Here is a 21,528-nt window from a genome sequence, read left to right as displayed (position 1 = left end):
TAGGGAAAACATAATGAGATCAGATAAAGTGTTTCCCTCACACTTCCTTCATGCTCTGCCTCTTAACTTTGGTATTGAAGGGTTTTGAGGTGGCAGCAGCAAAGGCTGTTTCAGACTGCTCTGCCTTCCCAAAGGGAAATGAATTCCTTTCCTATGCAAGAGATTTATATGACAAATTAGGTCAGTTATCATTAAGCTACCGCACAGCAGGACAAATCATAATTTTAAATACAAATCAAGTCCCTTACAGTTGCTATGCAGACCAGTTAGATGAACATGGAGCATAATAAGCAACGAACAAGTTAGTTGGGTTTACTGCTGCTTGTGAAGACTATATAATTTATACCATCGTTTATATTTACTTACAACCAAGTATCCTCACTGCCATCTCCTCAGGATAAGAAAAATATAAGTGCATAAACAAAAACCATTTTTTTTCTGTCAGTCTCTCTGAGTTACTGTTTTTACCTTAAAAATCTGCATGACTCTTTGTTCTCCAGAGATTAAATGAACAGAAAACTATGCCCTTCCTTTCCCTAAGTTTCCTAACATCATCCCTAAAAATGCAGCCATCTGTTATGCAACTGACCAACCATTTGCCTACTTCTTCCCAGATTTCTTTTCTCTCTTTGTGATTCCCGAATAACAAACTTTTCCTCCTGGCTGTGCCTCTTTTGAGTCCCCTTTTTTGATTGTCACAATTTAGTTTCATGGCAGACCTCATAATCTCACAGGCACCACAGCCCTCTGCCAAGGTTTATGTAGATTTAAAGCCTGGATTAGTCTGGCCCAGTATTTATAAGATGTTCTGAACATGTGAAGCACTATAAAAGCAGGTATATTATTACTGAGTCCGTGGAAGTGTGTCGTGTCGTCCCGTGTCCGTCCCGGCCCACCCCCCCGGCCCACTAACTCAGCGCACATTTAAGCTGCTGTTCCTGGAGGTGAGGTACAGTGACAGAAACAAGCAAATCCATGTCTCATTTTCAGAGATTCTCTCTCTCTCTCTCTCTTTTCTTTCTTTCTGTCTCCCCCCCCCCCCCCCCCCTTCCAGGATTTCTGGAAGAAACTGAATAGGAAGGAGGGAGACCCCCTTCAAAGATTGCGCCTCCTGAGAGTATTCTTTCAAAGACCTCGGCATAGTCTGCCTGCTTTTTGCTGCTGTTGGACTGCCCAGTTCCCTCATGCTGTTTCTTAAGCACTTTTAAAAGCTGGCAGCCTCTGCAGAAACCTTTTGGAAAAAAAAAAAGTCTTGATGCAGGGGGAGGCTGCTTTCAGACTCTGGTCTGCAGCTGGCACTCAGTGCGGGGAGAAGCCAGTCTCCAAATCCAGGCCATCCCGGCAACTTGATAAAAATGACTAGCATGACTCAGGGAACTGTAGGCCTATGCTAGCCAAATCTGCCATGTTTTTCAGGGGCTGCTTCCAAAAACATTTCTATGTTTTGTTACTTAAAGCACGGATGAAAGAGATGACTGGCAATTACAGTCCAGGTTTAGTGATCATGTCTTCCCTTTCTGTGTCATCAAGGGGACAAAGCTCAAAATCAAACATGTATATGTATAGTGTTTGGGGTATATTTATGCCTTTATATAATTAAATTAATGGGGCTTTAAAATATTTTGTAGTAGTTGGACTCAAAACAGGATCAGCTCTTGTTTTCACACTTGGGAGTGTGAAACACTTGGGATAGCCTCCCAACAGTTTTCACACTTGGGAGGCTATCTAAAATGGAGTCAATAAACTTTCCCTGGTACTGTTCAGAAGGCATTATGGGTCCATTTATTTTTACTTCCCTCCTCCCATTATTTGATAGTTCTTTTAAGAGTTGTGAGTTTTACTTGGTTCTATTTGATCAGAAGGAAAAGGTACTGTAGGAACTGAGACGCAGCAGTGACTCTGGCTTTGAACTCACCAGGTCTAAAAGCCTGCAAGAACATTTTCTCTTTCAGCTTTCTAGCCAGCTCATAGAGCTGGCTGATAAAGGGGTATGTTAAATTGTCCTGAAGGACAGCTAGAAAGCTAGGTGCTACAGTCTGAACTCGCAATGGTATTGATACATATATTTAGTTTAATAGTATTAAAATTTAAATGTTAGACTTTAGAGTAGATTTTTTAAAAAAATCAAGTAATTAAATCCTTTTTGTTTAAAAAAAAAAAAAGTTTATTTTCCGTTCACTTGAGCTTGCCCGAGTCCTGAGCTCCTCCAAATGCTGCAGCTCCATCTAGTGGCACTGCAGACAGTTGTCAGGGTGGAGGCAAATCTTTTGGAAATGCTAATAAGGAAGAAAAATATTAGGATTTAAATTCTGTATTTTCAGTAAAATTCTTTAAGATTTCCTTTCGGTTATCACAGAGTCTACTCGAGCGCTGTCTGGAATGAAACAATATTTAAATTACACTAGTTTAGAGAGATTAGTAGATGAAAGTCCATTCAGTCTATTTCTCTTCAGTATTTTTCTTGCCTGAATAATCAGACTTACAGATGTATTCCTATTTCTAATACAAGAAGGTAGTATGTTTAAAACTATGTATACAGGTATAACCATGTGGTGCTTGTAAAAGTAGCTTTGATCCAAATTTCTTAAAACACTTGGCAAACATTTCTTAAGCATCAAAACATTCAAATTTGTTTGCTCTATCCACTCATCAATCGATCTGTCCATACACCCATCTATCGTGTATAGAGTGGTCTGACATGAAAATTAGTGTCTTGTGTATCTGTATATGGAGCAAATATATAATCACAAAGCGTGATGAACATATGTTGTAATGTGATCTTAATGTAAATAGGTTGGTTCTTTGGGGTTCTCGCCTCATGCAGATGGGAACTGACGTTCAGTATTTTACACCATTACAACTGTGTTTAGTTTTTCAACACATCTTGCTCCTGCCTTTGATCTAATCAGAAAATAAATATTCTTGATTTGATTTGCTCAGCTGCTGTCTGAGCCACAAAATCTAGATTTCATCTTGTGTCCTGAACTCGACTCCCATGCTGCTTGTACAAATCTGTTGAATTCAATAAATGTATTTAGCCTTATTAAGATTCAGGAAAGCAAATATTATCCTCCAGTGATGCAGCAGATAACAGGAGTTAATAACAAGTATGTGATAAAGATCACAGGATTCCCTGTAAACAAGATGCTGCATTGCACAGAGAGCATCTTGTCTGCATATGTTTCATAAGTAACTAGGCATCCTCATGGGCTTCTTTAGTTATTTTAGAAAGTTGTGTAAACAGTATTATCTACTTAATGCCCCAAATGATATAATAATTGATATGGAAATGGGGCAAAGCTCAATAGATCATAATACAACTCTCCATGGACTCTTGGAGATGATCTGCCCAGATTTTATTTAAATTTTCTTCTCGCTTGTATGTATGCAGCCTGTGGTTTGTTAGACATGCTAGGCAGATGTTGGTTGGACAATATTTTATTTTTTGACCTTTTTTCTGGAAAAAAATTAAATGTGAATTTATACATGGATCTTTATCTGTTGTAGGTATACTTCAGAGGTGTCATCAACAATGTGAAGAGTAAGATCATACTGAAAAACTCTGACGCATTGTGTGCTTTGATATTTTTAAAAAGTAGTGGTTAAAATATTTTCCCTATTCAACCACTTATTAGTTCTTCAAATATATTAATTAGCCAGACTTACTCAACTGTTTTCTCTTCCATAGACATCACATGCAACTGTCTCAGGTGTATGATATCAAGCAAAAATTAAGCAGTGTTGCGGTTGTCTGTGCAAGATTTACTTAAGAACATGCAACTGTGACATGTCTCTGTTTTGCAAAGCTATGATGCCAGTTGTGCTTAAGTATTTCTCCAGACAGTTAGTGTGGTCTCCAGACCACTGTATTAGACTCTAGGAAAAATCACTTCTCTTATTTGTACCACAATTCCCCCAGCTGTAAAATGGGGTAAATGATACATTGGAATGTACTGATAAAATATAAGTAAAGCATAGCTTTAGAGAAGAGGGCAAAACAATATTGGTATTCAAAAGAAATCTGAGATTTGATTAGACTTGATCAAGGTCACTCAGTGGGCTTGTGACGTTGCCAAGAGCAGAGCTTGGGTCTCCAGACATTCTGTCTGTTGACTCCAGCTGCCTTCCAGGTATGGAGAATGGCTGATGAATGTTAATAATGCAAACAGGACAAATGCCAGCGACTGCTCATTTCCATTTATTTTATTAAACCAAATAAATTTTTGTAAAAAGCACACATTGTTTTGGGAGACAGGAAATGGATGAAATGGATTTATTTATAAAACAGGCTTTTGTCACTCAAATATTGTACAGCAGTGAAGAGTGGAAGTAAAATGTCTGTCTGGAAGCAGGAACCACCTGCTTACTTAATTTATGTTCTGTTCCTGCATATGTGGTAGTGCCAGAGTTTTCTTCTTCCAAAATAGCTTCACTGATGCAGTGCTATTCACTTTTGCTGGCCTGGCACCTGGAGAGGTGGGATGCGCACTCTGGGGACAGCACGCAAACCCCATGGAGAGTGCACAAGGATTTTAGTCATCGTTTCTCCAATGGCTTCTGAACAAGAGTTAAGGAAGGGCAATAGATAAATAAGACAGATAGGTGTGGATGAAAATGTTAGCTATTTCCTTTTTGAGCCATTCTTAAAACATTATTCAGAAGAAAAACCAGATGCGGTGGCAGGTGGAGAGCACCCATTTAATTTTTATACATCTTATGAAAAAGCCAGGACAGATTCAATTCATTAATAGGGGGCTCTGCAGCCACTACTGTATCCCTGCACTGGGCAATGGTAATGGGGAAAGAGATTAATTTTCTCTAACTCCCTGCAGGAAATCTGCCCTACCTGGCTACATGTTTTTAACTGTGGAAGATAAAGTCGCATGTACAGGCAGAGAGAACTCGGTCCTTGCAGGCTGTCATTCCAAGTGGAAGATAGTAGGGTCAGTATGGGAGCAGGAATGCCATTACCTTTTAGTTCAGTAACATGTAACTGCTGAATACTTGCTTTGCTGTAAAAATCAAGTGAAAAAGAGTATTCAGAAGTTGACTTTTGAAATGTGAGTAAATGAAAGCAGAATTCTTTTGGCAGGTCCAACCAAGAGGTTGGCAGGTCTCCAGGAGTACACAGCTAGGAAATCAGAACCGGCCGATTGCCTATGGAGCTGATGAGCCAGCATGGTCTCACTACAGTCCAGTGCAATAAATAGATAATTTTGCAACTTCTCTAGTGTATAAGGAAAGTAACGCCTGATTCTAAAATAAGACTGTGTTAGTAAGAAACTATGCAATCAACAATAAGCACACAGGTTTGGCAACTTACTGCCTCTAAGTTCTCTTCCCTTTCAAGATATCTTCAAGAAATTAAATAGGCTTGTATAAATCAAAATTTCCTCCATCCCAATGCACGTTTATAAGTTAAATTTTGGAGTTGACTTTATTTGGTCAAGTTTCACAGTTTTTCTGTTCAGTGAGTACTGAAAACCTGAATGAGGAAACTTTACTGGGGAAGTATTGGGTGAGGAAATACGGGCACAGAGGTTAAGTTACTCGTGCAAAGTTCAGATCAAGTCTGTGGCAGAGCTCCAGGGGAAATCCAGGCCCCGTGAGTCCCCATTCATTGCCATCACCACACTAGCTCTCTCTTTCCAAGGATTTTCAATGTCATCTCTGAAGAGATTAATAAATCCGAAGGTCACAGGCTCTGCATTTGTAGGAAGGGAATACATACATGATTTGATTGGGGGAAGCTGAATGTTGGGGGAGATTTAAATTTTGTTCTATTATAATAGTAATGAAATCACAAACTGATTTTATGAACGCTACACTTGACCCTTTGATGACATATGCTGTAGGCTTTGCGGATTCATACATGAAGTGGCTTGACTGGAAGTCTCAATGCAGCAGAAACTGAAATCAGCTCTTTGAGTGAGGCAGATGATTATGGTCTTCCTGGGTAGCTCTGAAGACATTGTGGCTGACTGGTTGCCACAGGTGCCCCGCTGAAAAGGCTCTCCATTAAAGAAGTTCAGCATCGGGGAATTATCCAACAGACACATTGTTCATTCTTCACACCATTCCTGTATTTATTTAGTTCATTTTCCCCCATAATACAAGGAGCTTGACCTCTGCCTTCTGGTGGATAGGGACAAAGTGACCTATTCTAGGACCATTTTGCTGACAAAACTCTGCTAGTACATCATATGGAAAAGCGCTCTCAAAAGAAATTTGGCATATACCAACAAAACAGTGGGGGGGTTTGGCACTGTTTATTTTAGTGCCTTTTGAATTCTGTAAATTCTTCTCTTGGCCAAATAGCACCTCCTCAGATCCCTAATGTACACTGCCATGCCAACAAAAATTGGTTAGCTTTGGATCAGTTAATCCTTCAGAGATGGAAAGTTATAGCATTACCACAAGTAAAGGTTAAGTAAGATCTCTTTGATGTGCCGCTTTCCTGGTACTTGTCCTTGCTAGACAGCATGTACTTATGGACCCTCTAATCTTGTCGTCAGCTGTAGGGTGAGGGTCTGTGGACACAATTAGCTATTCACATATAGTCCCACAGGAACCTGAGGAGAATCCAAGGCAGTTGTGCCTGGAATGCTGCACACAATGAGGGGAGGGAGCAAAAGGGGGGAAATTATTTTTCCCTGTTATTTTGTTTTTTCACCACAAACTGCTGCGGAGATAGGGCAGCATGATGGCCATGCTTCCTTTCTGCCTTAACTCCAAGTCGCCTGAGTGTCATGCAGACCCCAGACATGCTTTTCTTTGGCACTTTGTTACTGATTCAGACATGATCCTCTAAGAAGGTGTTAGCTTTGATCCATTTTAACTGTCCTGCAATACGGTATGTTGTGGGAAGATTAATCCTTGAGTCTCTTACTTAATTACTTTTAATTCTCTTACTTCTGGTATAACTAGAAAAAAATAATAATTGTCAAATAACAAATAATCCACATATTATGAGTTTAATGCCTAGCTGTTAATAGCTACTTAAAATATTAACTTTCCACCCTAGACACTCCTATTATTCTGTATTTTTTTCCAAGCCATCCTTCTTGTAACAATGCACAGCAATGTTTTTCAGGTTCAGTGCACTTTCAATTAGCTGATTCTTTTATGTGTTTGAGAGGTAAATTAATACAGTTATTCCTAATTTATAGACAGTGTCATTGCAGTGCATGTAGTATCTGTACCTGGAGTACAGGCCTGAAAGTACTCAGTGGACTATGTTCAGCAGAGAATAATGATCCATGCTAGCGCGACATGTTAATTACAATATTTATGAGACTCAATCTACCAGATTATTAAAATAAGTGCATGGGAGAGATAATAGAGTTGAGGGAAATTACAGAAGCGGGTAAATAGAGACTTTTTCAGCTCTTAGGAAGCTTTCACAGGAGCGTTAGGGCCAAGACAAGCTTAGTATTTGTATATGTGGGTTGGACCCCTGAAAGAATTAGCTATAATATAGCAGTGCCACCAAGATGTTATTTGCGTGGTGTACCAGGCTGTGAAACTAAGCCAACGTCCAATTTACATTAACCTCTGAAAGGCAACAGGGAAGCACATGCTTAACACAGACTGTCTGTTAACCATGTGTCTCACAGCTTGAAAATCAGAATTAAATGCTAGCATTATATTAGCCAGATGTTTTCCACAACAGCACCCTTCTGTGGTTCCTTTCCATTATGTATATAGTGCACGTGGTATGAATTTTCTACCCCGGTCAGAGCTGTACTTAAAGATCACCCCAAACAAGAATGTGCCTTCAATGCAAGTCATAAAACTGTATCAGCTACAAAAGGGAAATGAAGCATATTCCCTCATCTCTGATGGAATGATCATCACTTGTATTTTTTTCTCCTACCAAAGTTGATTGTAAACCTTCCCCCCAGGTCCTCCCACCCACAGCAGTTGACTTCAGTGGGAACAGGACCAATCCCATCATACTCAGAAATCGCATGTGTTGTTTGACCAGGCTTCAGTTGCAGGAGTAAAAAACTACATTCACTGTCTGAAGATGCATCCTTTAGATTGCATCGACTGAGAAGATATTTCTCTTCTTGAAAGGAAGTAGTTTCCACAGGAGCAAGCAATGCCTCTGATTCTGCAGATTCTTAAATGCTTTATTGATTGTATTTTCTTATTCTGACTTTTTACACAAATAGGCTATGTTCAAAATAAGCAAATCATAAATGATTTTTTGTTGCAAATCTCTTTCCAGAAACCTTAATAAGCTTAGGTGCTCCTCCTATCCGTAGAGTAAATATTTTCCAACAGAAATGTTAATGTCCCTTTTTCTATTAATATAAAGTATGTTAGTCAAACAGGTAACTTCAGTTCTTACCCTTTCAAGAGTTTGTGTTTGGGAAAAGGACCTGACAGCTTTGCTCTTTAATGAAATTGATCCTTATGTTCATTGTACGTACTCTCGAACTGCAAGTTCTTTCAGGGTAAAAACCCGTATGGGATCTTTTTTTGCCTTCCATTCTTCCAGTTTTTCTTGCAAAGACAGAAAATCCTTACCAAGTTCATATGCCAAAGTGATCATTGTTTCTAATAATGGAATATAATACCTGTGGCTGTTATGCATACGAAGGCGTGATAGAGCTTTTTCTCCATATTCAAAGGCACTTGCTGGGTTTTCCAGGTCCTTGTGGCACACCACGATAGCACAGAGAGTAGGGACAATTGAGACAGGGTTGCCTCTCGTCAGCCTTTCCTGCAGACCAATGACTTCTAAAAGGATTTCCAAAGCTTTGTTGTACTGGCCACCCCGCAGGCAACCATATGCTTCCTGAAGCTCCGGCCTTGTTAAAAAGTCAATAAATTTTTTTGATCTTTGGATGTATTTCATAGAATATAGAAGTCTCAGGTAGTCCTTGAAGGCTAATTTTCTCTCATTGATTATTTCTTCTGTGAAGTTCCCCGTTAGAGTTTTTTTGGGAAAGGTCACATCTTCCATTTCTTCACTAAACTCCTCCAGCAGATTTCTGTGCAGTTTCTCAAAATCTGAATAACGCCGTTCAATTACAGACTTGTTGCTGTCAAAACTCCCTGTTTGCAAAACGATGATTTTATACATCTAAACACAATAAAACAGAAAAATAAGCATGAGAAGGATCATTCTAGCCGCAGTGCAGTCAGATTTTTTCTGTTATTGCTTTGAAAAGATTTGTGCTTGTATATTCCACCAGCCAAAACCTTCCTGCACCAATTTTATGTGTCTTATCTTGTATACTCCTATGGCTTACAGCAGTGCTGCTAAATTAGTTGCTGCCTGAGATTATGGTGCATGCTCAGTGTAGGCCTGATCTTTGAAATCTGCAGCCATCAAATTAATAATTCCCACTTTCTGCTGTTTTAGACTTTTGTCACCAGACTTAGCCTTAGAATGTAAATAGTAGATAAACAATACACTAACAGATCCCATCCTGCAAGGTGCTGGGAATGGTGAACTAGCAGCAGACTGAAGCATGTAAAATCACTTACAAAGCATTTCTGTAGCTGTACTTTGTTTGTAACAGCCATGGCTGCTGCAATCAATCATCTTCAGTGAACTGAATGGATTTCCCAGACTTAATATTGAATGTAATCTATATTACATTGGTTTGTAATACTCAGAAATGTTGTTTGTATCAGACGTTTCTAGGGATTTGGGGGTGTTATTAATGCTGTGAAAGAAGAGGAACTATTTGGCAGTAATATTTGGTGTGTGCAAAAATAAGATGGAGCAACTCCAAAGCCTTTTTTCCCTTCTAAATCATTGTCCTGTTATTCAAACTTACTTGGCATATAAATAATGCAAAAAAAGGTGACATTTCTACAAAAATTTGTTTGCTATCCAAAATCCTTCACTAACAGCTAACAGCAACACTGTCCCACATTAACAGTACTCAAAAGTATATCTTCCTCAGCTCTTCACTAGTCTCAAAATGACTATAATAAATGTGATATTAGAAAAATAGCTGCAAAATAAAATTGTGTTATGTGTTGTACAAATAGATTATCTTCTGGTCCTGATCCAAGCATAATGATGTTGGGGAAGGGCCAAATCCCTAATGTGCATAAACTAGTGGAGCTCCACTGAGGCCAGCTTAACTGTGTCACCGTACACCAGCTAAGGACATGGACTGTTGACCTTGCTGGCTTTTGGACAATGACCATGTTCACATTCAACTTCACCCTGTACTCATTGAATTATACAGGAACTGGAGCAGTTCTACTCATGCCAGTTGTTTTCTTTGCTGCTGTTGAAGGGTGCAAACCAGTACTAGCACTAGTGTCTGTCTGATTATCTTCCTTGTTTTTCCTTAAAGAGAAATTCTCTCTTTTAATCTTCATAAATGATGAAGATTTTCTTTACGGGCGCTCCCTGAAAGGTTTCTAAATTTGAGCTGACTTTTCTGATCTCTTTTCATTTGTAAGCACTGTGACATTTTCCTATACTTTGTCCTGCTCCCTGCTGAAAAGTGTATATATGCCTGATGCATATCCAAAACAATCATAAGAGCAATTTTTTAAGCTATCATTTTATCAAGGGCAGCTACGTGAATAATTTGCAAGTACTTGGTTTTTTATTTGTGAAGTGAGCATGAAAAAGGAAATAAATACTATTTAATTAGACTATCATTCAAATTGGTTAAATTTTGTTGTAATGTAAATCTTTTTGCCTAGGTGTGTAACTTATGACTAAGTTTAACTACCTGTATGTACACTGAATGATACTCTTGTTCTCATACAGTTATACTAAAATAATTTTTAACTATTCAACAAGCTGGATACTATTGAGTGTATGCAAGAATGGCATCACCTAAGTATAGCATGCAACAAGATCTTAGGACAGCCTGCAGAACATTTACCTGCTTCAAATTCTACCAAGCTGCATCACCCAGTATCAGCAACGCTAGTATGATTCTTAGCATTTTTCATCTACAGGTCTCAGAGGTTGTTGCAAACAAGAAAAACATCCCTACCTGAATTTCACAGGAGTACTGAAAGAGACTTGCTCTAGATCAGTCCTCCTGAAGGCTAGGAGCAGAATCAGAAATAAAAACCACGTGTCAGTACTGTGAATAGAGATACAAAAATCCAACCCATTCTGTTGTTCCTGTCCCTCATACTCATGTTTCACCTTAAAAATATGACAGAAATATCCTATCTAATGGAGCTCTAGGTAGGAAAGGGGAACAATCCCAAGCGATCTAGCTGGAGGATGTCTTAGACTTTGTCAACATCATAGAATTTTGCACTTGTGCTAACATAAATCTCTGGTGTGGAAGATATACAAATGCAATGCAGCTGCTACAGCAGACTAGCTCAGTGGAAGTGTAACTATACCAATATTTTTATATTTGTGTGAATTTCCTTAATGTTGACAAGCCTCTGGGTGTTAAGGATACTCAAGCTACTAATTTACTTGATATCGCTTTTCCACTGCTGCAGATTTTGTGAACTGATTGTCAGAGGGTTTTTTTAGGGGCAGATTCCACCAGCGATGCCCATGTGAGAACAGGTTCTACTTGGTACGATCATGGCTTGCAAAACTTTGCCCTCAGTGAGGCTTTCATGTGGCGAGGCATGCTGTGTGCTGTGCAGACCCCTGTAGAGTGAATAAAAATTAATTATCTTCTTACATACTCATTTCTTAGCTTACCACATATTTAGATAAGTGGTGCTCTACAATTCTGGTTGATGGGATTTCAAAAAGGAGTTTGACTTGTCTGCACTGACGTTTTTCATTCCTCCAGTACTCCTGAAGCTCCTTAGTGGTCATCAAAGAGTTGGGACTTAGGGAGGCACTGGAATCTAAAAACAATGTATTTAGTATTTCAGATTAGAACCTTTGCATTTGGAAAGAAAACTCTTATGCATTTATTGTGAAAGGAGAGCCTAGAATTTCTGTTGCTGTAACAACAAGACCTAAAGACTGATAAAATAAGTGATGTCACTGCTAATAAAGACAGGTCCAGATTCTTTGAGGAAAGCTATTGTGGTCTGAAATTTTGAAAGACACCAAACTGGTTGCAGAATACGAAGTTATAGAACAAACACTGACAAGAAGTATTGTATGTCTAGGTTGTAACCTTGGGCACAGTCTGAGCAGGAGGTATGCTTCACCATCCCAGAAGTAGCCCTAAGAAATTCCGATTCAGACTTCTGAATCAGATGTTTCTCAAGGCTTCTTTGTTGCTAAAAGGAGGAGATAGTAAAATGCAGCTGCAAATTCAGACATATATTAAAATACTGACCCTATTCAAATATTGGGTTTGTGCTGTAACAGGTGAAAGCTGAGAAAACATGAATATCCTAACCTTAAAGAAGAAACTTGGATAACCAGCTCAGCCGAAGGGGGAATTCTCACATCCTCTTTTTCTTTTGTAGCTGAGCCGATGCCACAGTTCAGCTACAAATATTTTTATACACCTCCCTCTCTCTTTCCCTCCACAGTCACATACACACATATATACAAATGTAGGACAGCTGGTTGAAGAGTTTTCTTACAGGGGAATCTGATGCAGTTTTTCAAAAGGGTGATTTTCTCTGCCTTTGAAATCTACTGACAACAGTTTTCATCAGGTGGCATATAGGCTAGCAAAGTGGATAAAAGAAACGGAATATTTGTATTCCAGTGGGCACACCAGTCCCAATTTCCTATCAATAATGTCTCTGTCAATGCAGTCAGCTGAAGTCAGTCTGCAATGTTTCTAACATTCTGACAACAGAGGTGAATGACCACAAAGGAATGGGAAGATAACAGCTTGATGCAGACATAGAATTGTAAAGGCACCATAGTACTATTTCAGTGGCCTTGCTTTTACATGTTCTTAATCATTTGGCCATATAGTTTCAATTATCAAGGCCTTTGGGGTTTGGCTCAATCTCTACAAAGCATGTATTTCCTAAGAGAGGTGGTGTTTATGACCTCTATGCAGGCTGAAAATCTTGATGAAATTATATATATTTTGGATTATATATAGCATTTTATTTAATAACAGATGACAGCAATCTTAGACATAGTAAAAGTTCAGTGCTGCCTCCTCATAAGGCATGTGAGAGACTACTGCTTGAGATTAGCGTCAATCTTGGTGTCCTCGCTGATAGTGCCAAGAAGTTCAGATTTTTGGGATGTACAGAAAGTGCACTCCCGAGACAGGCCATCTAATGATCACTGTTGTGGTCCCTGGTGTGTAAAGTAAATCTGGAACACATTTTAGGCGCAAGGCATTTAAAAGGAAAACTCTGTGTGTGTATATACACACCAGGATGTGCATCTGTTTCGCTATTGCTACATTATTACTACGAGTTTAATCGAGGCTTATCTTCAGTGGAGTATAGCAGTGTAAATCTGGACAACTGCTGCAATAAATAAAGCAAAGTTTTTTATATAAAAGATTAATGGCAACAATAGCTATATGAAAAAAAAGGATAGCATCAACCTTGCAGGTCATCTTTTTGTGGGTTTTCTTTTCTCACTTGACATGAAATTTCAGCTTTGGGTTGATTTTGTTCTTCATCAGTTGGACTTGTGGTAGAAAATGTAGTAATCCTGCTTACAGCTTCCAGCAGCTCCCTTTCTGCTGTGCACTGTGAGTCTTGTTGGTCCATTGCAAGCTATCAGTGAAAGATTACAAAAAATATGACATTTCTTAGTAGCATACCTTTAGAGGATCCAGTCTGGTCATCTTTTTTATTGACTTACTCATTGTTCTCTGTGAACTTATGTGAGGGCAACTGTAGTTTCATAAAAACTAAAGTAATAAATGGAAATATCTACATAGCTACCAGTGGAGAACCGTTCCTATTACCATTACCGCTGAAAGTGTTTGGATATCTTTTTGGCAGATTAAAATCAAACATGAAAACCATAAGAAGTTATGTTGAATAAGATTAGGTGGGAAACTCCATTCTTATCTATGAGAATTCTGTCATGAACTTCAGTGGGGGCAGATTTTTTCTCCTTGTATTTTGCCCTCAAGCTTGCAAGTATGAATTCAGATGAACTAAAATCTTGGAGATAATTAGTGTAACTAGCAGACTGGCTCTCTTATAATGCTAGAATTTACTGTTCCAAAGACTCTAAAACTTGCTGTTTGTTCTTAATCACAACCTGTAGGGCAAAATAGGGCGATAACTAAAAATGGTATAATACTTCTATCATATTTCACAGTTTCAAGTTCTCTCCATGGACTTGTCTCTGTACCGTGAGAACAAAACAACTGAATCTGACAATGGCTAGCTGGAAGGAGAATTGAGTTTTCTAATTATTATACAGAAGCATTCTGCCTTTACTTGTCCTTTTAATCTGTATACTGTCCTTGTAGTAGATCCGTATGTCCATTCTGCTAGGACTACTATTTTACCACATACTGATAAAATGCCTAACACGATATACTCCTACTCCATAGACCAGATTGACCATTCTGCCACATAAATATTTCCCCAGGATGTTTTTTTTTTAAAAAAACTACCCGTTACATCATTGTGTTATACTAGCAGTTGAAAAAGTTCTAAGAGCATCCTAAAAACTTGGTCAGGGTGCTGTGTTCTGTTAGTCAGCATGAGAGAAGTGTTGCTCACAATTCAGCCAGCGGGTGAAAATCAAATAACATAAAAACCTACTTTTAAAAAAAAAACAAGTCTCCCTGCTACTAATGTAAAAATAATGCTCACGCAGTGGTTATTAAGTAATGAGAGGGTTTAGGACAGGGATGTTACTACATGTTATTTTGCCTCCACTTGTCTACCACACAGTTATGCAATGCTGGATACAGAGGTGAGGAAACTCCTTCAGCAGACCTACTGATTTCTGGCAAACTGCGAGGCTATAAAAAGAAAAGCAATTACCTTCCCCACTGGAAATAATGGAAGTGCAAACCACTTTCCTCTAACAGAAACTGTTCCTTTGCCTGGCTTGGATAAGCAAGTATGTACATGTTGTTATCCTCCTTAACAAAAGTGTCATGGAAGCCCTTACTTTTGGACTTCAGACTAGAAGGTGAAAGTTCTCACTGTTCTTCTAGTCCTCCTTAAGATCTGCTTTTTGAACATGAAGAGTAGCCATCTACTTATTGTCTAGCTGCTCAGTCTTTTGAAAATCATGACAGTTTATCCCAAGAGCATGAACTTGCAAATATTTGTTTTCAATGTAAACATAATCTCAAATTTACTAGATTAAATGAGGAATCTGAAAATGGCCAACCAAATTTAAATCACAACTTTTTTCTTGGTTGTGAGTTGGTATAACCTTATAAGCAAAATTGTATTTATATTCAAGATATATATCTTTATATTTATGTATAACTTTATATACATAAAATATGTATATATGTGTATATATATAAAAATACAACTTTAAAACATGATTTACCAGAAAAACACAACATACTTGTAAATATAAGAATGCAGAAGTGAATGTTATGATATGCAAGTCCTCCGCCTTGAAAACTATCTGTACTTCACATAAACAGTTTCATTTTCACAGCTAAAAATCATTGTAACCTCTTTTAACTAAGCTACTAGTAAATGCCACTCCAACTGCTTCACTGAGTTGTAACACTAGAAACCGAACTGCATAGAATACTCACCCGGAAACTGCTGAAGAGCTTTTAGTTGTGCTGCATGTGTGGTCTGTATGAAGCCATGAAAAGCCTTCTTCGCATTTTCAAAACGCAGAAAAATATGTCTGGGTTTTCTTCTAACAGGCACATTCTGTGTTTCACAAAAAGGAAGGAAGAAGCCTTGATTAAATCAGACTTCCTCGTCCAATTGGCTCACTGGTTCAGTGCTGACTGATTACGCATGAAATTTCCTATCTGTCTCGAACAGCCCGTGTGCTATCTGCGGGTGAGGCACGGCCTGTTGTCTGCAGTGCAGCTCCAGCAGCAAGGGCAGGTTTGCAAACCCGAGTGTCAGGATTACACGTGCAAACACAAAGTCTGGCACAGGAAAGAGTTCAACAGTGAATACAATTACAAAATCAACGAAAACTTCCTGCATGGATTTCTGAAACCAAAAAAACACACTTAGCAAAAGCGAGATTAGGAAAAAAGAGCCAAATATGTAAATGTACTTATGTGGAAAAATATGCCCCTTGGACATCTTTAAAATACAGACTTAACATCCAGTTCAGAAAAGAAAACGCAGATGCTACCACAATAAATAGCCTCACTCTATGTAAACTTGCACTTCTGACAGAAATCCCGATTCCACACAGTGCTTAAACATATGATTAATTTCAAATATCTGCTTAATTAAAGTTCAAAAAGGAGCATTATCATATCTGACATGACTACTAAACTTGAAATGGGCTTATGTGTGTGCCTAAAATTAATCCTGCGCTTAAATTCTTTGTTGAACTGAGGACAAAGTGAAGAGGAATGATGCATTAATCCACATGTCCTTTGGCCCAGATGCTTTCTTTTGCAGTTCACTTTGGAAATTTGCTTTAAAGCTTCAGGATAGCTATTTCTATGCTATAATATATGGACACTATCTTTGGATATGTAAATAATATGGACACTATCTTTTTTTAGTAATGTGAGTTTCCCCATTGTCAAAGCTCACTCACTGAAAAACCAAGGGATTTTAATGCAGCACAAATGTGGGATGCAAACATCCAAAGGACCACATGGATCCTGCCCCACACATTCCTTTAGAACAAACAATTTAAAATAATGTAAAACCAGGGCCATAAACTGGCAATGCTTCTCTTCTGCTTTATTTGCAACATAAAACAATGCCAACTTTAACTTGGACTCAGTCTAAATGTAGAACTTTTGCCAAAATAGCTGTCAGAATGATGAAAAATCACCCCCATGCAGCTACAGCCATACTGGCAAAAGCCTTAGTGTAGATGCCGTTATATTGGCAGAGTCCTTTAGCCAGTTTAGCATGTTCCATGCGGAAAGTGATTTAAGTTACACCAGAAAAGAAATCCTTGCTTGCCAATACAGCTCTAAGGTGTAGCTATACCAGCCAACCCTTTTAAGTGTAGACAAGACATGGGTTTCTGGCTCAAGTCTCATTCCTTTAAAGTTAGATTTATGGGTTTGGTTACAATTGTGAGCAAAAACCAAGGGGGATTTCAGTGCATTTCACTCATGCTGACAGTTCACAGATGTATCTAAGCTTTGAATTCTGAATCTATTAACTTATGTGTTGCCAAAAAGCAATGTATTATTTTGTGATGCTTAGTGCTATTGTCCTGCTCTTGATAAAGCTAAAAGAAAAGAGGAAAGTATATTTTTCAGTATATTAAGTATGACCTCTACTTTCAATTATTTCAGAATCAGGAAGTCCTAGTCAAATTAACCTGGATGATTTAAAAAAAAGTGAAATCTGTTATTATGACCATGGCTGACTAATATGAAATAATCTACAAATGCACGGTGTTCTGCAAGAATTCTGCCTGCTTCAGTAGAGCCAGCTGTTATGGTTACAGCCGGCTCCTGAACGGGTTCCTCATGCCCAGGAGCCGTGACATCCACAGTGGGTTTAGCAGGCTGCTCCTCCTCATCCTTCTCCCATGAGCTCGGGTTTGGTCCAGACAGCCCCTGGCCCTTCACTGGGACCCAGTGTAGTTAGTCTGGCAGCATTTTACTTTACATAGACATTTAGTCTACTTGATGAGCACATTCAAAAAAAGTCTACAGTATACACTGATGTTTGCTAGCAGAATGCATAGCTAGTATCTTTCTTTTGATATTCTCAGTTCCACTTCCAACAGTCAAATACTGTGTAAAGGGTTAAGCAGTGAAAAAGGCGAATTTTCACAATGGCAGCATACCATTCTGAGAGATGGGCAAGTGCACTTACACCATCAATTTATCTGACTATTCATAAAACAGTGGTAAATTTTAATGGAAAAGCATGTTCTGTCATAGTGACGGAAAAGGGATCCTCATGCACTGGCTCACTCAGAGTTTGTATTCTGTGAAAGCACTGACTTTGTCTGGCATACATAAAGAGCACAGTGTTAAAATGCATCTACCAAGGGATATGGAAAAAGAGTGCTCTGCAATAACACAGGAGCAAGGCAAGGTTAAAATTGTAACGCTGCAGTGCATAAAAGTGGTTGTCATAGGAGTTAGGTCCTCCATACTGATTTAAGATGAAAGGACTCATTTTAGGAAGACTAACCTGAAAGTTTATGTCTAAAACTTGGTAACCAGCCACCAGATGAGCTAGCCTTGCAATGCCATGTTAAGGATGCCTGTATTGAAAGACTGTGTTTGTGCTTTTGATAGTTAAAGAACTAGAAGGGACTGCTGCAATAGTGTAAAACATCCTGCCTTGATTTCTACCCCAGTTTGGGCAGTTCACATTTTCCCAATCAGATAGATTACATAAACCCATACAGACACAATATTTAACCATAGAATACAAAGCTGGTACCAGCTTGAAAAATTGTGAGATAAACTAATGTTATGTACCAACTGCAGTTTACTGCCAGATTTTATTGACATTTTATTATAGGCACAGCAAGGTATTATTCTTGTTAAAGAATGTGTCTGTAATATCCCTATTACAAAATACTCTTCAGCTTCTGTCCTAAGAAATACAGCTTCATGCAACCTTATAGAGTCTGTGCAGCTTTTCCCTCTCAGGCCCCAAACTATGTAACTAAACCTTATTTATTTTACCAAATCATTCATTAGAACTGTAGATGAGAAAAAAAAAAGAGGTGGCAGAAATACCTAACATATTTACTAAAGTGCCCTTTCATCACATAACTAAATATTTAGAAAGTGCTGTAATGTTGTCTTTGATGCTTCTACAAGAACCTTTCCTCTCTTTTTCTAATGCAGCTGGATAAATACATACATTTCCATGTTTGAAGTAGCAGAAAAATTCAGCTGTCCTGCATGAATATTCTGCACTTTTGGGGTGATGCTGTGATAAGTGAATACCATACTCCTATACTGGCACAGCACAAAATTCTGTTCCATGCTATTTATATAATGTTTAATTGTATAGTGTTGCGTCATTTGAAAGTGGAATTTGTTTACAATACTTCATTATTACAAAACACGTCTCTCTCAACAAGAGTGTGGCTTAAAGAAATAATTTGCCGTTTGATGGCAAATATCTTGTGCTGGTGTTACCAACAGGGTTTTCAACATGAAAGAAACATAACTGGCCCATTTTACACTGCCAAAGCCCTGTTACCATTTTACAACTCCTTTATGCTTCTAAAGGAGTATGAAGGAGCTTTAGAGTAAACAAGTCTCGGCCTGCCTTTCATCTGTGGGCTGTCAGTGACACACAGCTGTAATGCAAGCCCAGTGGGTCAATAAGATATTAACTCTGGTTCAACTTCACAAGCACTATTCTGTCTGTAGAGTGACAGACTTTCTAAATGGTCTATGTCGGTCATTTTTCCTGCTGAAATCATATAGGGTTAAGTACATAATTACATGGACTAAAGAAATATTTTTAAATCTTTGGTTTTGAGTTATTAGGTATACCACATGTAGTCATTCCTATCTAGTATTTTCATATTTTATTGTTATAATGTGTCTGTCCCCTTTTCTTCTCAGATATAATGGTGGTGTACTTAGGCTAATACTTAGACTCACATTCCACGTGTAATTTATTTATACCCAAAATGAAATTTGGGATAATAGGATTTATAGCAGGCATGCTAATGCATTTTGTAGTAGCATAAAAGGCAGCTGTACAAAGGGTGGAAAATGCAGCTGCTGTGTATAGACAGCCACCTTGAGGACGAGCAGAGCATAACTTGGGTTTACCGTGTGCCCCTCTGCAAAATGAAGAAATGGAATGCATGAATCTTAGTATCTTTTCACTACTATTTATTCTTTAAAAATTGACTTTAAAATGCAATTTTGCTCTTAAGCGACTAAATAAAATGGTTGGTGTAAGCATTCATTCCACAGATGGAATCTCATCGTCTCCTTAGGAGTTTCCAATTAACTCCTGCTGGCTTCTGCCACTCGGGCTGCGTCCTTCCCCCGTGTCGTGCCCTCCCGGCTGCCTACCACAGGCCGTGGTAGTGACCCGCATTGCTTCAGCGCTCACAAGTGGGCTCGGCCCGCGCTGCACTGGATCTGCTTACCCGCTGTGCCTCTAGATTCTGGAGATCTACAGGGCACAGGATTAACTGGATCAGCCTTTACTTTAGCTAATGTTGAACTGCACGTTACTACATTACATAAAAACATGTATTAAAGGAATGTAAAGATGCTAAGAAAATAGGGAAGTGTTTATTTGTATGTCATCATTATTGTAACCACCTTAGGTACATGATCATATGCTATTGTGTTCAAGGATGCTTCTTTGTAGGAAGTCCATTTCTAGCAGTACAAAATTTCAGAAGTGTTTTTAAAATGAAATTTAAAGCACCAGTTTAGACTACTACGTGATTAAAAAAATCTCTAAAAATACATGTTGTCTTCTGGAAATGCTGAATGCACGAATAGAGCCTTTAAACATAACCATCCTGTTGAGCAACTCTTTTCTATTCCAGAGTTCATTCTCTCATTCATTATTTAAGAAGAGCTCACTATATATAGAACACACTGATGTGTAGTGGATAAAATACAACAGCATTCAGATGACAGTCACATTCAAAAGCAGGTCGGTTAAAGAGGAGCTACATTTGGATTTTATTAAAGCAAATACTCACTTTTACTTATATTTACTTACATTTCTTGCGAGTAAAAGTATTTCAAAACTGGATATTGAAGCCAGATCGAGTTTGGCATTCATGAGCAGCCTCTAGGTAACTCTACAGCCGCGTGCTTCATGAGGGATACTTGGAATCATCCCCGCGTTTACCAAGCGGTTGAAAACGCTGCCTGCCGGGGAAGCAGCGTGTCGAGCAACAGCGCTGCAGAGATCACTCTTGCCATCCTCTCGAGGGAAGACGAGAGGCCAGTTGCGAGCAGTTACGCGGTTTTAACTCGCAGAGGTTTCTGACTGCACACTAGGCTGCTGCAGGCTCCCGAGAAGTCCCATTTTTCCCGTCTCCGCCTGTCGCACTCGCGGGGCTGCCGGCTCGCGGGCGGAAGGCAGCGCCACACGGCACCCGCGGCCGCCAGCACCCGCCGCCTGCCGAGCCCCGCGGAACGTCTCCCGATCCGCCGGCCCCGAGCCGTCAGCCGCGGCTCACCCGCCGTGAATCCTAAACCGCTACCGAGAACCCCTCCCCGGGCGCTTCCCCGGCACGCAGGCCCGAGGCGCCGCTTCGCCGCGAGCCAACCGGCGGGACCGCCGCCCGCCGGGGCGAGCAACGCCCGCTCAGGCCACGGAGCTGGACGCACGCGTGCGGCCTTTCCAGGGAGTGCTGACGAGCACTGGCCCGGCCGTCGGGCAACGGAGCCCCCCGGCAGGAGCGCGCCCTGAGGGGCCGGACTGGTCGCCCGGCCCCGAGGCGCAGCGCCCGCGGCCGCTCCGCACAGCCCCTGACCGCCGCTCGGTGCCCGCCAACCCTGCCGCGCCGCCATCGGAGCGCGCGCACGCGCCACCAAATCAGCCCCGCCGTAGCTCTCGACG

At 39.6% G+C, this 21,528-nt stretch overlaps 1 protein-coding gene across 1 annotated transcript; it reads right to left on the bottom strand.

Moving 5' to 3' along the window:
* Positions 1-4,239: 4,239 nt before the first annotated feature.
* SNX20 (sorting nexin 20) lies at positions 4,240-21,469 on the bottom strand. The gene is made up of 5 exons (XM_072873395.1): positions 20,680-21,469; positions 15,597-15,720; positions 13,449-13,623; positions 11,666-11,817; positions 4,240-9,094 (listed from the first exon to the last, which is right to left on the bottom strand). The coding sequence occupies exons 3-5, from the start codon at positions 13,615-13,617 to the stop codon at positions 8,426-8,428; spliced, it is 990 nt and encodes a 329-aa protein (XP_072729496.1). The 5' UTR covers positions 13,618-13,623; positions 15,597-15,720; positions 20,680-21,469; the 3' UTR covers positions 4,240-8,425.
* Between the last annotated feature and the right edge of the window lie 59 nt (positions 21,470-21,528).

This window comes from Ciconia boyciana, chromosome 9 (assembly GCF_034638445.1).
Source record: "Ciconia boyciana chromosome 9, ASM3463844v1, whole genome shotgun sequence".
NCBI classification, from domain to species: domain Eukaryota; kingdom Metazoa; phylum Chordata; class Aves; order Ciconiiformes; family Ciconiidae; genus Ciconia; species Ciconia boyciana.
The sequence above is the reverse complement of the archived record's forward strand: the minus strand, read 5'-3'. Positions and strand labels throughout refer to the sequence as shown.